Raw genomic sequence first — 13,432 nt, forward strand, 5'->3', positions numbered from 1 at the left:
AGATTTGCTGTAACTGATGGGATCCACCAGAAACTCCTGAATGGGATCGGGTCGTCTGTGACTAGTTGGATTATTCAGCAGGACGCTGATCTGAAGCAGCAACACCCTCCATTGTGTGAAAGACTCGTCAGTTGTCAGAAACGCTTGAACGCACCACTGAGGGGGATACAAGCACGCGTCCAGTTTACGGGACAGTAACTTTTCACGCACTGGTTTGAGTAACTCTACTCCGACTCTGTGGTCTTGTTAAAATGCATCAGTGAAAAACAATTAAAGGTGTTTTTGTCTGTTTGGTGTTCTTGCTGCAGGCAGCTGGGCAGAGAGGACAGAGGTGCACAAAGCTGCGTCCCTCGGCCAGACCTCTGCGCTGCAGCGCCTCATCCAGAGCGGCGCCTCGGTTAACGTGGTGGCCGTGGACTCCATCACGCCCCTGCACGAGGCCTGCCTCGGAGGACAGGCCCAGTGTGTGCGGCTGCTGCTGGATGCTGGAGCTCAGGTGGACTCATTCGTTCAACCTTTATTTATACAGGCCGGTCTCATTGAGCCACGGGGCCTCGTTTACAAGAGAGACCTGTTCCAGACAGAACATCTAAAGAACTCAGTTCAGTTCGATGTTGGTATAAAGTTTATTCATTAAAATTGTTCAATCTTCAGTTCAATCTTTAAACGACTTCCAGTTCATTGCTAATATTTTCTTTATTTTATAAACAATGATGAAAGTTTAAAGGTCATGTCCTGATGTACAGCTAACAAACATACAGAATACATGAATTCACTTTACATTTATTTATCAATTATTAAAATCCTGCCTTAATGGAAAAATAACAAGTAACTTCCACATACCATAATTTCCAGACTATTGAGCTCACCCAAATATAAGCCACGCCCCCAAAAAATAATAATAATTTTGTACATATATAGGCCACACTTATAGGTCTATAAGCTGCAGGTGTCCTTGTAACATTACTGTATTTTCCGCCGTACATGTTGCATCAGTCCAAAAATGTCTAATAAAGTGGAAACAAACATAAATAAATCACTTTGCCGTATAAGTCCCATCTATTACGCGTCACCACTGACAACCCAGAAATGTGGGCCAGTGTTGGGCCAAAAATCGATTGGCTCCAAAATGGCGGCCGCGGGAGCGTGCACAGGAGGACGTTAACAAGAATTTAACAAGATTAACACAAAAACAATTATTTGTTTGCTCCACATTATAGCAAAGGTGCGTGTCAGTTGAACTTTTCCTTAATAAATGCACTTCAACGGTCAAATCAGCTGCATTTCTCCTGGGCAGTGATACGCAGCTCCAGGAGTTCCAGAGCGAGATGAAGGTGGCTCTATATGGCAAGCCAAGTGTCTCGTTAATAGCCACTTTTACCTATTAATGAGACACCTGACTTGCCATAATGCTCGAGGGCCCTCTAGCAGCTGCATATTGTAATGTTTAATATTTTTCATGTCAGAATGAATGAAATCGTCAGATCTCAGCTAAAAATTGGTAATAAAATGGGAAAAAACGTGAAAAATACAGTAGATATTTACACAGAAATATTTTAAAAACTTTGAATTAAATGTGTGCCAGTAACATACACAAATACGTACAGTAAATGTTTTTTTTTACTTGTTTTTTCTTTCTGAACAGTGCCTGTAACACGGCTGGTTAAAAAACATAAAAATACAGCAGCCTACCAGGAAGTCATTGATCACTATCTTCATCTTCCTCCTGCGCCCTTGAGCTTGTGCTCCTCTTCATCACGCAGCAGCCTTTTGAAGCCTGTTGATGATGGAGGATTATTTTACCCTGCTCCACTGGCAGGATCCACTGCACACTTGAACAAAAGTTGTTCTTCACATGCGGCCAGTTTCGGTAAATGATTTCTCGCCGCCAGTCGTCCAAGGAGCTCAGAGTGCCACATTAATGCACAGTTCACACTTATTTTGAGTGGCTGCAAATATTTGATGTGTCCCCAGGGAGGGGGCACAACGGGGAGGGGTGGAGAAAACGTGTGACCACTGTGACCTGTTTGGTCAGATTTATTAGAACCTTTATTTATACAGGTAGTCTCACTGAGTCATGAGGACGCACTCACCAAGAGAGATGTCTATTGGACAGCTCTATGAGCACCCTGGTGTGACAAGGCTAAATGTTTAGGCGTCATGAAGCTCGTTAGCCCGTCCAGAAAAAAATCCATAAATTAGCCACAGCATTGTATAAGTCGTGGTGTTCAAAGCTTGTGAAAAAAGTCGCAGCTTATAGACCAGAAATTACGGTAATCTGACTTCATTATTTCTTGATGTAATAACGGCTTAAAGTTATATACAGTCATCCCCTCTTGCTATATCGCAGTTTGAGAGCATATGAAGTGTTTATAAGGGTGTGGGAAGGGTTTAGAAAGCCTTAAACTTATATGAATAATAAAAATAAATATAACATCGCTACTTCATGGGGGTCTGTTGAACATAACCCCCGCCATAGTTGAAGGATCACTGTGCATGTACATTAAGCATCTACTCCTGGTTACCTTTGAAATCATCTGTGCTTCTTCTATGTTTAAAGATGAAAACAGAAAAATCTAACTGGTATTGTTTTCCCTTGTCTGCTGGGCCCAATGCAACATAGGATGTTACACACCAGTTCATCTATTTGTGACTCTAGCAAGTTTACACAAGCACACACCACTGACCATATCAATGTTTCCACTACCATTTCACACGCAGGGCGCCCTGCCCTGTCAACAGAACTGAGCGCCCCGCCTACCGACCCTCCCCCAACTGTCAGCACTGATGTAGCGCTAAGCTAGCGGCGTGCAATACAGACACACTGGCTAAAAATCTATGACTATGGAGGTAGCACTCCGTCTCCGTCACGCTTAGCCATCTCCCCCCGCTCGAAAACCGTCAGTACAAACAACGCGCAACACAGATATCACTTGTCTCCTCACCCCCCACAACAAATCACAGAAGATGTGAGCGCCCTGCCAAGGCAAGTAACCATAGGGGAAACACTGTCTATATATGTATTGGGGCAGGTGTGGCTAAGTGGTTACAGCAGTCGTCCTCCAATGGGAGAGTTGGGGGGTTGAATCCACCAGCAGTCACATGCTGAAGTGCCCCTGGGCAAGACACTGAACCCCTCATTGCCTCTGATGTGTGTCCCTTCAGTGTATGAATGTGATCTAAATCTTTCTGCTCCTTCCGATTGGTTTCAGGTGGACGCTCGGAACGTGGACGGCAGCACCCCCCTGTGTGAGGCCTGCTCAGCTGGGAGTTTAGAGTGTGTGAAGCTCCTGTTGGAGCACGGCGCCAAAACTAACCCTGCCCTCACCTCCCGCACTGCCTCCCCCCTGCACGAGGCCTGCATGGGAGGCGAGTCACATGGAGGTTTTTTAGAACTAACGGTACATTTTCATCCAACACTCTTCACCTAGTGGTTTTGTTTTCAGGTAACTCAGACTGCGTGAAGCTCCTTGTTGCCATGGGCGCTTGCCTCGAGGCGTACGACCTTTACTACGGGACTCCACTGCACGTGGCGTGTGTCAACAAACACACAGACTGCGTTAAAGTGCTGCTCAACGCAGGTGAGTATTACTATAAACAAAAGAAGAAGGATAAATGTTTTTCATCAGGAGATAAGTGTTTTTGCAAACTTTGGAAACAATTAGCATCTGTTAAATTAGGTTTTGCCAACTTTAGGTCCGCTAACAAAAATCACAAGCTTGTTCCTGTTTGTTGTGGGCGTGTCCAAATTAGTCCGTATGCTATTGGCCGACTGTATGTACACATGGCAAGATGTGATTGGGTGATGCAGCTTCATCTGGAAGGAGACGAGTAACAGTCGTCTTAGTAGTTAGCGGTTTTGCATTAGCTTCCGCCATTTTTATTTATATTTTACCTGTTTAGCATTAGTGAATCTTTTTCGTTCATTAAACCTTTATTTAGACAGGTAAATCCCATTGAGCCTTGAGGACTCATTTACAAGAGAGACCTGAATCTTAACTTTTTGGTTGGCTGTGCCCACCACTAAGCTTTTATCTTGTTTGTTTGTTTGTTTGTTTGTTTGCTTTGCAGGCTGTTAACAATTCTGGGCAACAATCTTTACTGTGACGGAGACAGAAACTTACAAACACTGGACTTCAAACAGCTAAAAATCAAAAAGTGTACATGAAAACCTGCCTAGTTCAACAGAGGAAGGTCTTCTTAAATCAGTGCTTATCAGTTATTCCCCCCCCCCCCCCCCCCGAAGACATAAACATTTTGCGCCCCCCAACTCTCCGCCACGACTGTAAATAGTATCATTTGTTTTATAAAATTTTTATAAGTCCACTTCTGCATAACATAACCCTTATGAACATTAAAGAAAACAAAAAAGAACAAAATATAGATCAACTTACAACAAATAATAACTTTATTAACATTGTTTTTTAGTCCGTAACAGAAAAGACTTAAAGTGCATCAATTTGCCTGAAATTAAAAAAAGCTATCCTTATTTAAACTGTAAACATTTTTGACCATTTGATACTGAAAATAAAATGAAATATAATCAATAAATAATAACAAATTCAAATTGATCAGCAACATTTTAACTCAGGAGTGTTATATAAAACTTTTTGGCCTACAAAACAAAAATGAATACAACAATTTGTGTTGATTGTTTAATCAAAATGAGGAAGTCAGGATTAATGGCTACAATGAGCACGTTTTGCAGTGCACAGCTTTTTGAAGCGCAGTTTGAAACATGATACAGCAGCTATCAGCTCCTGCTCAATGTTTAACTTGGTGGGGAAACAGTTTACTGGAGCTCCTCTGACTGATGAAGCCCTCCGGATAGAGGGCGAAACGTCTCTATAAAAAAAAAACTGTCCAGATGACCTGACTGAGAATTATTGGATTTGGTACCTGGATGATTGAGCATGAACTTTGTAAACCGTCCAGATGACCTGACTGAACGTTGTTTAAGGGACACTTCATTCTCACTGAGAAGAAAACAGCGTTGGATCAGAAAATTAATTCAGAACAGCCGTGATGGTTCCTCAGGTCAATAAGTTGCAAAGACATACGTCTAAAAATGAGTGCATAAAGTTGTGTATAATTGTGGGACAATGACAGCTGTGGAGCTGCAGGAGGACATCTCTAATAGAAGAACTGGAAGGCAGTGTGTTTTTGGGGATCACATCAACCAAATACTGCTCAAGTACGTCTCAGTCATCCCTGAGCGGTGCCAGGCCAGCTGGATGGGACGGCCTCATCCATGTTATGCCCAGATCTAATGATTCTCAGCCACTGATGTCAGAAGCATTTGTAATGGGGGTGGGGGGAGAGACACTGGTGGGGGGATTTGGGGGTCCTCCTCCAAAAAATGTTTAATAAAGTAGGTGCCATTTCCTGCATTCTGATGTATTTTAACGGGTTGTTAAACATCTACCTTTAGCTACATATGTAAACACTTGATTCAATAATTGTTTTGAGAGCAAGGCACAAGAAGTAACCTGACCAACAGCTCTCCTTGTGTGAATAGAGACCGCTGCACTTCTCTCACGCATTCTACGCATTGTTTCTCACCAAGTTTGAGGACAATAAGTTGTGGGGTTTTAAAGAAATTTCAGCTGTAATGCACCTCTGCACTACGTGTGCTTATAGGCAAATTAAATAATGAAAACAACATTACCATTAGATCTAACAAGGTTGAGTCAGGTCCTCTGAAGTCAAATGTCCATCGTTAAGCAGAGAAACATCCTTTAAAATAGTAGTGTTGAACACAAGTAAAAAGTCTAGTGGTAATGTTTTTTTAATTGATTTGCCTATAAACACATGTAGTGCTGACCTGACGCTGCATGTTCAAGTCCATTAAAGTTTAAATGTCTTTAAAACAACACAGCTGGATTTCCACAAACTTGCTGAGAAACATTCTTTAAATGTGTGGAATCAAAGTAAGAAAATGTAGGTGAAATGTTGCTTTTTTTGTACGTTATTCACCTTTTAACAGGGGCCGTACACAATGGAGCAAATACAGCCCAGCTGTAAAGGTTGTTGTAGATAAATAGTGTTAACTTGGATTTATACTAGCTGCAGTAACGTTTTTAAACAAAACTAAGTAGGTTTAGTAGTGGTATATTAATGGTGACAGTGGTGTTCGATATAGAAGGTGAAATGTACACCAATGTCTTCAAGGTAGGAGAGACAAAGTTTTACCTTATCTTGAAACATTCATGTATTCATTGTTTTGTTTTCAGGTGCAAAAGTCAATGCTGCTAGGCTACACGAGACTCCCCTCCACCACGCAGCTAAAAACATGAGAGTTGAGATTATCGAGATACTGGTAGAGTTTGGGGCCAACATCTACGCTAGAGACCAGCACAACAAGAAACCCGTGGACTACACCACACCAGGCTCTCCGTCTGCAGCCTGCCTGCTGTTTTACGAATGTAAGCTTTGACCAACATCTGAATGACATGAAAAAAACAACAACTATAATTTGGATGAGTTGGTTTACAGAGTTGCATGTACTGCAGTGTCAGAGGAACATCAGCAGATGGAAAGCAAGAGTGGTTTGTCCACTTCCAGGAAATCTTTGATCACACACTCATGCACAGCTGAGAAACTAGAACTGCTTTCACATTTTTTACAGTGATAATTTTTACTACGTACAGTAGTCCCTTGTTTATTACGGGGGTTACAATCCAGGATTCTCCCCCCACCCCCCGGCAATAAATGAAAATCAACAAAGTAGCAATGTTATATTTATTTTAGTATTTATATATATTTTAAAACTTTAAAAACCCTTCCCACATTCTTGCAATGTTCTAAACTCTTAAACCTACATCATTTTAACAACATAAGTACAGTACTGTATATGTAGCTAGTAAATTTTACTTGCCAGGCTCTGCCGAACAGCAGCAGCTCAGTTCTGGTCCGACTTGGTTCCGTTTGGCGGACCTACCTTGCCGGTTCTGGTCGGCTCTCTGGCTCGATTTGGTGGTGGTGGGCTCCGGAAATAGCGCCAGATCTACGGCAACGCGTCCCTGCTTTGAAGTCCTCGTGGGCTGACTAGAAGCTCTCAGGTTTACCACTGAGTCTGGGGGTCCAGTTCTGGTCCAGTTCTGTACAACCCTTGAGTACCAAAGCACTTTTTCACTTTTTTGGGGGGAGGAGACGGACCGGAGGTGATAGATTAAGGGTGCATTTATTTTTTCTCTTTGTCCTCCAGTGGAACCAGACGTGTCTTCCTGTCTCCCCTCCCACCTGCTTCCCTGCTGCACTCTTTTGTCCTGTGAACCCTTAAAAAGCCTCTTTTTTGTTTTTTTTCTGCATACCTCTTAATTGGAAGGTTCAGCTGGTCTCTCAACAAAATTGATCAACTTCTCCCGACAGGAGTCAGGGCATAAGGAGGACCCTCTTACCTCGACAGAAACAAATTGGATTCGTGATGACAACTGGTTATTTTGCTGTTTGGCTATTGTCTATATATTCGTGTGGATGTGTCGAATCTTGACAGTGCTCAGACTGAATTTGTGGAGCTGCAGCAAAGAGCTGGAGCAGCTATTATCAGGACTGAAGACTATAGCAGCACACATGAAGGGGAAATAATCTTGGAGAAGCTGTGAGCTCGACTTTTGGCGTAAAGGATCAATTAGGCTATTTTGGAGTTCCATCAGAGGAATACATACCAGCGATACTTTAAAAAGGCAGAAACAACAATTTCACGAGTTCTGCCTGACCCAAACTGTGGCCTTGAAGCTGGACTTATCTCAACTCCTCCTGGCAGGTTTTGAAAACAACAAAGATGCTTTGACTGTCTCCTCACCACTCCCTCCCCCAAGGCCGTGGACATGTGACAGAACCTCAACTGAGCTGAAGATGAACGTCACACCTCTTATCTGGACAAAGGCTGAGAGGGGGCTCTGGACTATGTTACGACTTTCCCTTAAAAATTCAGTGTTTTCACCGCCTATATGTTCATGTATAAGGTCTACTTATGTTGCTTTGCTGTGGTAGGTTTTTTTATGTCTCAAATTGTGCCTTGTCTACAACACGGCGTGAGAGATCTTTTTTTTTTTAATCCCGTCTCCTCATGTTTTCTTCCCTTTTCTCATCTAAACAAAATATTATTCTGAATAAGAATAAGAAGGCTGCGCTATTTATAGTCACAGCTTTGTGCACTCCTCCCATCTTTCGGACGACTGTACGTACATGTTCGTGTTGTATCTCGGTGCAGTGATAATAAAGTTTATTCTGATTCTGATAAAAATTCAGGTATGACATATTTAGGATTAAACTTAAAACATGCAATGTTTTAACAGAGGTGTCGCTGTTGAACTGAACATCTCCTGGAAAAGGAATGTCAATTTGAACAAACAACTTATGTTATCTTCATGGGAACGACTTTGGGAGTATTATTTTCCGATAAAGGCAAGATATCAACTTTGTGAGTTTTTCGGAGGTTTCAAAACTCCGAGGTCAGTTGAACAAACGCTCTCATTAAAAACGATCTGCCCGTTTCATACAAAATGAGTTCATATTGGGTTAGTGAGGGTCACAATAACAGTTTTTTTTATTACATTAGTGTCACTTACGGAGTTTGTGAGCGAAGCTGAATATTTGTAAAACGATGTCTGTTTGTTCCCAAGGGAATAGATGAATCTTACTTTTAACAGTTTCAAACACAAAAACACAGGAATGAGGTTTGTTTGAGCTGAGGTGAACTGTTTTCTGAGCCCAGGTGTTCCCCTACATTCTGAAACAATCCACGGTTTAGATAGTTTTCCACAGACTGGTGAACCTCTCTGCCCATCTTTACTTCTGAAAGACTGAGCCTCTTTCATGCTGGTTTTATACCCAGTCCTCCCTCTGACCTGTTGTCAGTAAACCTCATTAACTGCTAATTGCTCCTCCAGCTGTTGCCTTTTTCTACCACTTACATTTACAGCCTTTTGTTTCCATGTCCCAACTTTGCTGAGACATGTTGCCGTCCAATTCAAATGCACCTTGTTGTGTTCTGCATTGGTCACCACAGCAAATGAACTAGCACTAGAGATTTTTAATTATATAGAGAATGGTAAATGGACTGCACTTATATAGCTCCTTTCTATCGTATCAAGATACTGAAGCGCTTTACAACACAATCTGTGCCTCATTTTCCCATTCATACAGCACTCTACTAGATCTATTCAAAGAATATTCAGAGCTTTATCACATTCATACACCAATGAGACACACCTCAGAGGCAATGAGGGGTTCAGTGTCTTGCCCAGGGACACTTCAACATGTGACTGCTGGTGGAATCAAACCCCCAACTCTTGTATTGGAGGACGACTGCTGTAACCACTCAGACACAGCCGCCCATTGTTTATTAAATAAAACAACGTTACAGTTTTTGTTGTAATCCTGCTGTGTTTTGTTGAACCCAAAGTTTAGGCATGACTCGGAGGATTCAGGTTTAAAGCAAAAAGTTATTTATTATAAATAAACAAAATGGCTGACGAGGCAGCAATAACTTACAAGATCCTGGGAGAGACTTGAAGGGAGGCAGAGACCGGACACGAGGAAACAGGAACATGAGGCTTTGCAGCTTAATGCCGAGACAATGAGGAACTCAGAGACGCAGATTTATATACAGACACTAATGACAGACACCTGGTGAGGAGGACGGGTGACGCAGGCAGGGGCTGATTCCAAGACAGAGGAGGACAAACCACAAGAGGGAGACAAACACCAGGACACAGATCCTCAGTTATTTAGTGGAAACATTTTATATGCTTACTATGATCCATTATGAATAAAGTAAGTTTTTTTAGGTTTACAACTCATTCCTCTTTTTTTACATTTAACACAAAGTCCTAATGTTTTTGGAATTGAAATTGTACACAGTTTTTTTGTCTCGTTTCCACCAACATGACTGCAAACTACAAGTGTCATTTGATTGTGATTTCAGTCTTTTACAAAGGCAGTACTTGACCAATCTCACTCAGAACTACTTGTTTAGACATAGTATTGTTGAACATAAAGACAATTATTGTTGCCATATTTCGTGAACTCCTAATGGTCTACTGTTCTTGTGTGTAGCCACTCCTATGAGTCTGCAGCAGCTCAGCAGGTTGGCCATGAGGAGGAAGCTGGGCACCACAGCTCTAAAAGTCATCAGTCAACTGGACGTCCCGAAGCTCATCTTTAGCTACCTCTGCTATCAGTGAGAAGAGCTGGACCAAACCAGAACTGTTGATACTCAAGACTAGCAAGTCTTATTGTGCCAATACCACATCATTACACACTTCTGTTTAAATATGCCCTTTATTGTATGGATCTGTATCATGTTACGCAGAAACTGCACTTCTATAGTCTTAAAAAGCAATTTGTCTTAAATCTTGTATGTAATACAACTATAGCAGTTGTTGTAGGCCACCAAAGGCAAAGGTGAAGCCTTTGTGTGTGTGTGTGTGTGTGTGTGTGTTGCTAACAGAACCACTGAAGAGGTTTTAATGAAACATTCTGACACTAATCATTGGGTGTACTGTAAATTCTGAACTAATGAACACACCTGAATATAAGCCGCGCACACCAAATGTAAATGTTTTTTGTACATATAATCGGCCGCACTTGTCTATAAGCTGCGGGGGTCCACGTTGTAACATGAGATATTTACAAAGACTTTTTCAACTTTTAATTAAACACTGAAGCGTGGCAGCACACAGCTACTGAGCGACATGTGCAGCTCTTGTTGTAGATCAAGAATCAGTCGCCAGACGGTGTTTTATTGACTCTTACTGTTCACAGAGTGAACCTCACAGGTCGTCATGACAACTGCCTCCTCACTATTACTCTACTGAATGACCTAACACAAACTAACACTTAATGAACATAAACTAGGCTAGCAAGAACAGACGAATGACGAAAAGGACGTTGTTAAACAGCTAACTGAAATGATCAACAGTGAACATTTGGAGGAACAAAGATTCAACTTGTCTGCTGGATTCCTTAGAGAACTTTACTAATTGGCTTTTATGTTTGTGAATGTTCCTGTAAAGGGCCCTGAGACAACTTTGTTGTGATTTGGCGCTATATAAATAAACTGAATTGAACATACATTTTATTAATAATAATAATCCCTCCCTGAGGCCATGTGACCGACAGTCAACCACAACGAACCACAGAATGCTACACTACTACAGTAAATGTTTTTTTTCTGAACAGTGCTGGAAACAGCTGGTGTTGGGATTGAGGTTGGATCAGAACCACAAGAATTCATAAGAGGTTTAAAGGTTTTATTAATAAACAAAAGAGCTGCCACTCTCGGCTGGTGTTGGTGGTCAAGGAGCCGGAGCTGGGTCTTGTAAGGCTCTATGAGCTGGAGGCAGAGCGCTGAACAGCGTGGAACGTCACCGAGGGGCGGTGTGCGACGGTGGTCTTGAGTGGGCGGTCCAGAGACAGAGTCGTGGGCAGAAACAAGGTTGGCAACAGGATCTGATAAAGGCAACAGTACCATAGAGCAAGGCGAAACTTGGAGTCCAAAAACAAGCAGGTAAAGACAGCAAAAAGGCAGATGAGCTGAGGTACAAAAGGGCAAGACAAAAGTCAGAGGTCGAGGGGCAGGCAGGAGACTGAGAACAAGATCAGGATACTAGAGAGAAACGCTGGAAGACTACTCACCAAGGGCTTTTGATATTCTGGCACCAGTCTACTACTACTACTAGTACTAGTACTACTACTAGTAATGGTAGTATGAAACAAAAGCTTCAAAACATGCTTCGAACCCTGCAGTAAAATTACATCGAACCACTGCTTCAGAGCTTGTTTCAGTGCGGAAAAAGTCACGTGATGTCCGAAACACAAACTGTTTCGTTGTTGGAATGAATCTCTTTGGTTCGCGGTCCAAACAGCTGATTCCCTGGCACCGCCTCGTCTCGATTCTGACAGGTGACAGGTTGAGACAGTTTTGAATTGAGAGAGCTCAACACTATGAAACATTTTAGCGCCGTTTCTTGTGTTGGAGAGTAGGTGTGTTTCTGCTGTTAGTTGTAACTGAGTAAATATGGAGGCAGCCAGGAAAAGAGATGGTTCTAACATGTGGGAACACTTCATTCTGCTCATGATAAGGTGGTTTTGGTATATATAAATGTCAAAAAAGTTATAGTAATGTTCAGCAGTGAAGATATTCTAGCTGTTTTTTGTTACTTTTCTTTTTTTAGCCATCCTATTTGTTTTTTATTTAAAAAATCTGTATGCCTTTTTATAACTGTCCATTGTTGTCGCTGTTGTCATCATTCTTTGCTGAAATCAGGTCTCTGTTGTAAATGAGTCTTCGAGGCTCAATGGGATTTACCTGTCTAAATAAAGGTTGAATAAAAAAAAATCTAACCCATTTAACCCATGTATTTAATATAATTACAGTAAAATGATGTATGTGATTTTAATAATCATATATCAGTGTAATGAGGATAATATGCGTCTGATATTATCCTTTATTTAAACGGATTCTTTCATTTTTCTGGACTGAGTAATATCGTGTTTTGAATATTAAATGTGGACGGAAACGTGTTTTTCTTTGACCCACCACAACAGTGAGTCGTTTAATTAAAACGATTTAAAACAAATCACACATTTACATTAATTGGCAGATTGATTACAATTAACACAGCTTAATTAATGAGCTTTTGCACTGAGAAATCATACGGCCATGATTTCTCACTTGCAACTGAAATACAACAGACATTTCTGAAAATATCTGGATTAATTACTGGCAGATAGAAGAGTTTTAAAGATGGGAAAATGAAGTTTAAATGGAGAGAGATGGGTGAGGGAAAGTGTCTGTATAACCAGAAACAACACGCTCTTTTAGACGCAGCTTAACCCACGGTACACTCGCAGTTGAAGATCGACTCTTTTACCTTTGCAGACGATAGTTTCGGCTTCGGTGTAGAGTTTTCTTTCAACTCTTTTCAGCGTCTCCGTAAGAACAGCTGTGACCTCAGGAGTCGTGAGATCATCACAGAACAGACTTCCTCATTGTTCAGAGCGTTCGTCGGGTAGAGCCACAGCGAGACGTCGTGGCATCGACGGACTCTTGTCACTCCATTAGAAACTGCTCTGAACTTCTGTTCCTCTGAACTTCTCTCGTTCAGGAACTTCTCGTTCGAGGTTCTCCCTGGAACTCTTGTTCTGCTCTGGAACGTTGTTCTGCTTGGAACTTTGTTCTGCTTGGAACTAGGAAGTGTCGACCCTTTTAAAGAGGTCACTTCCGGTTCCTCTGAGAACTTCCTGATTGGTTGAACGAACCAACCGGGGTGTGGTTTTAGTGTCGTCAGAGGGTCACTACATGTCAAGGAGACAGAGTAGATGTTTTAAGAACAGACAGAAAGATGTTTTGAAGAAACAGAGACATTTAGGAGCCAGTCTTCCTTCTATCTGTCTGAGAGAGTTAAACATGACATTTCGTTCC

The 13,432-nt window shown here is 41.8% G+C and overlaps 1 protein-coding gene across 1 annotated transcript in view; it reads left to right on the forward strand.

Annotated features, from left to right (window-relative positions):
• Positions 1–10,190, forward strand: part of LOC119428014 (ankyrin repeat and SOCS box protein 13-like) — a 13,611-nt gene extending 3,421 nt beyond the window's left edge. The window contains exons 2-6 of the mRNA XM_037695658.1: positions 309–496; positions 3,213–3,369; positions 3,447–3,581; positions 6,234–6,425; positions 10,063–10,190. Of these exons, the coding sequence (XP_037551586.1) occupies positions 309–496; positions 3,213–3,369; positions 3,447–3,581; positions 6,234–6,425; positions 10,063–10,190 (800 nt within the window). The remainder of the gene's footprint in view (positions 1–308; positions 497–3,212; positions 3,370–3,446; positions 3,582–6,233; positions 6,426–10,062) is intronic.
• Positions 10,191–13,432: the final 3,242 nt, after the last annotated feature.

The sequence above is a fragment of the Nematolebias whitei genome, chromosome 22 (assembly GCF_014905685.2).
Source record: "Nematolebias whitei isolate Nwh7 chromosome 22, NemWhi1, whole genome shotgun sequence".
NCBI classification, from domain to species: domain Eukaryota; kingdom Metazoa; phylum Chordata; class Actinopteri; order Cyprinodontiformes; family Rivulidae; genus Nematolebias; species Nematolebias whitei.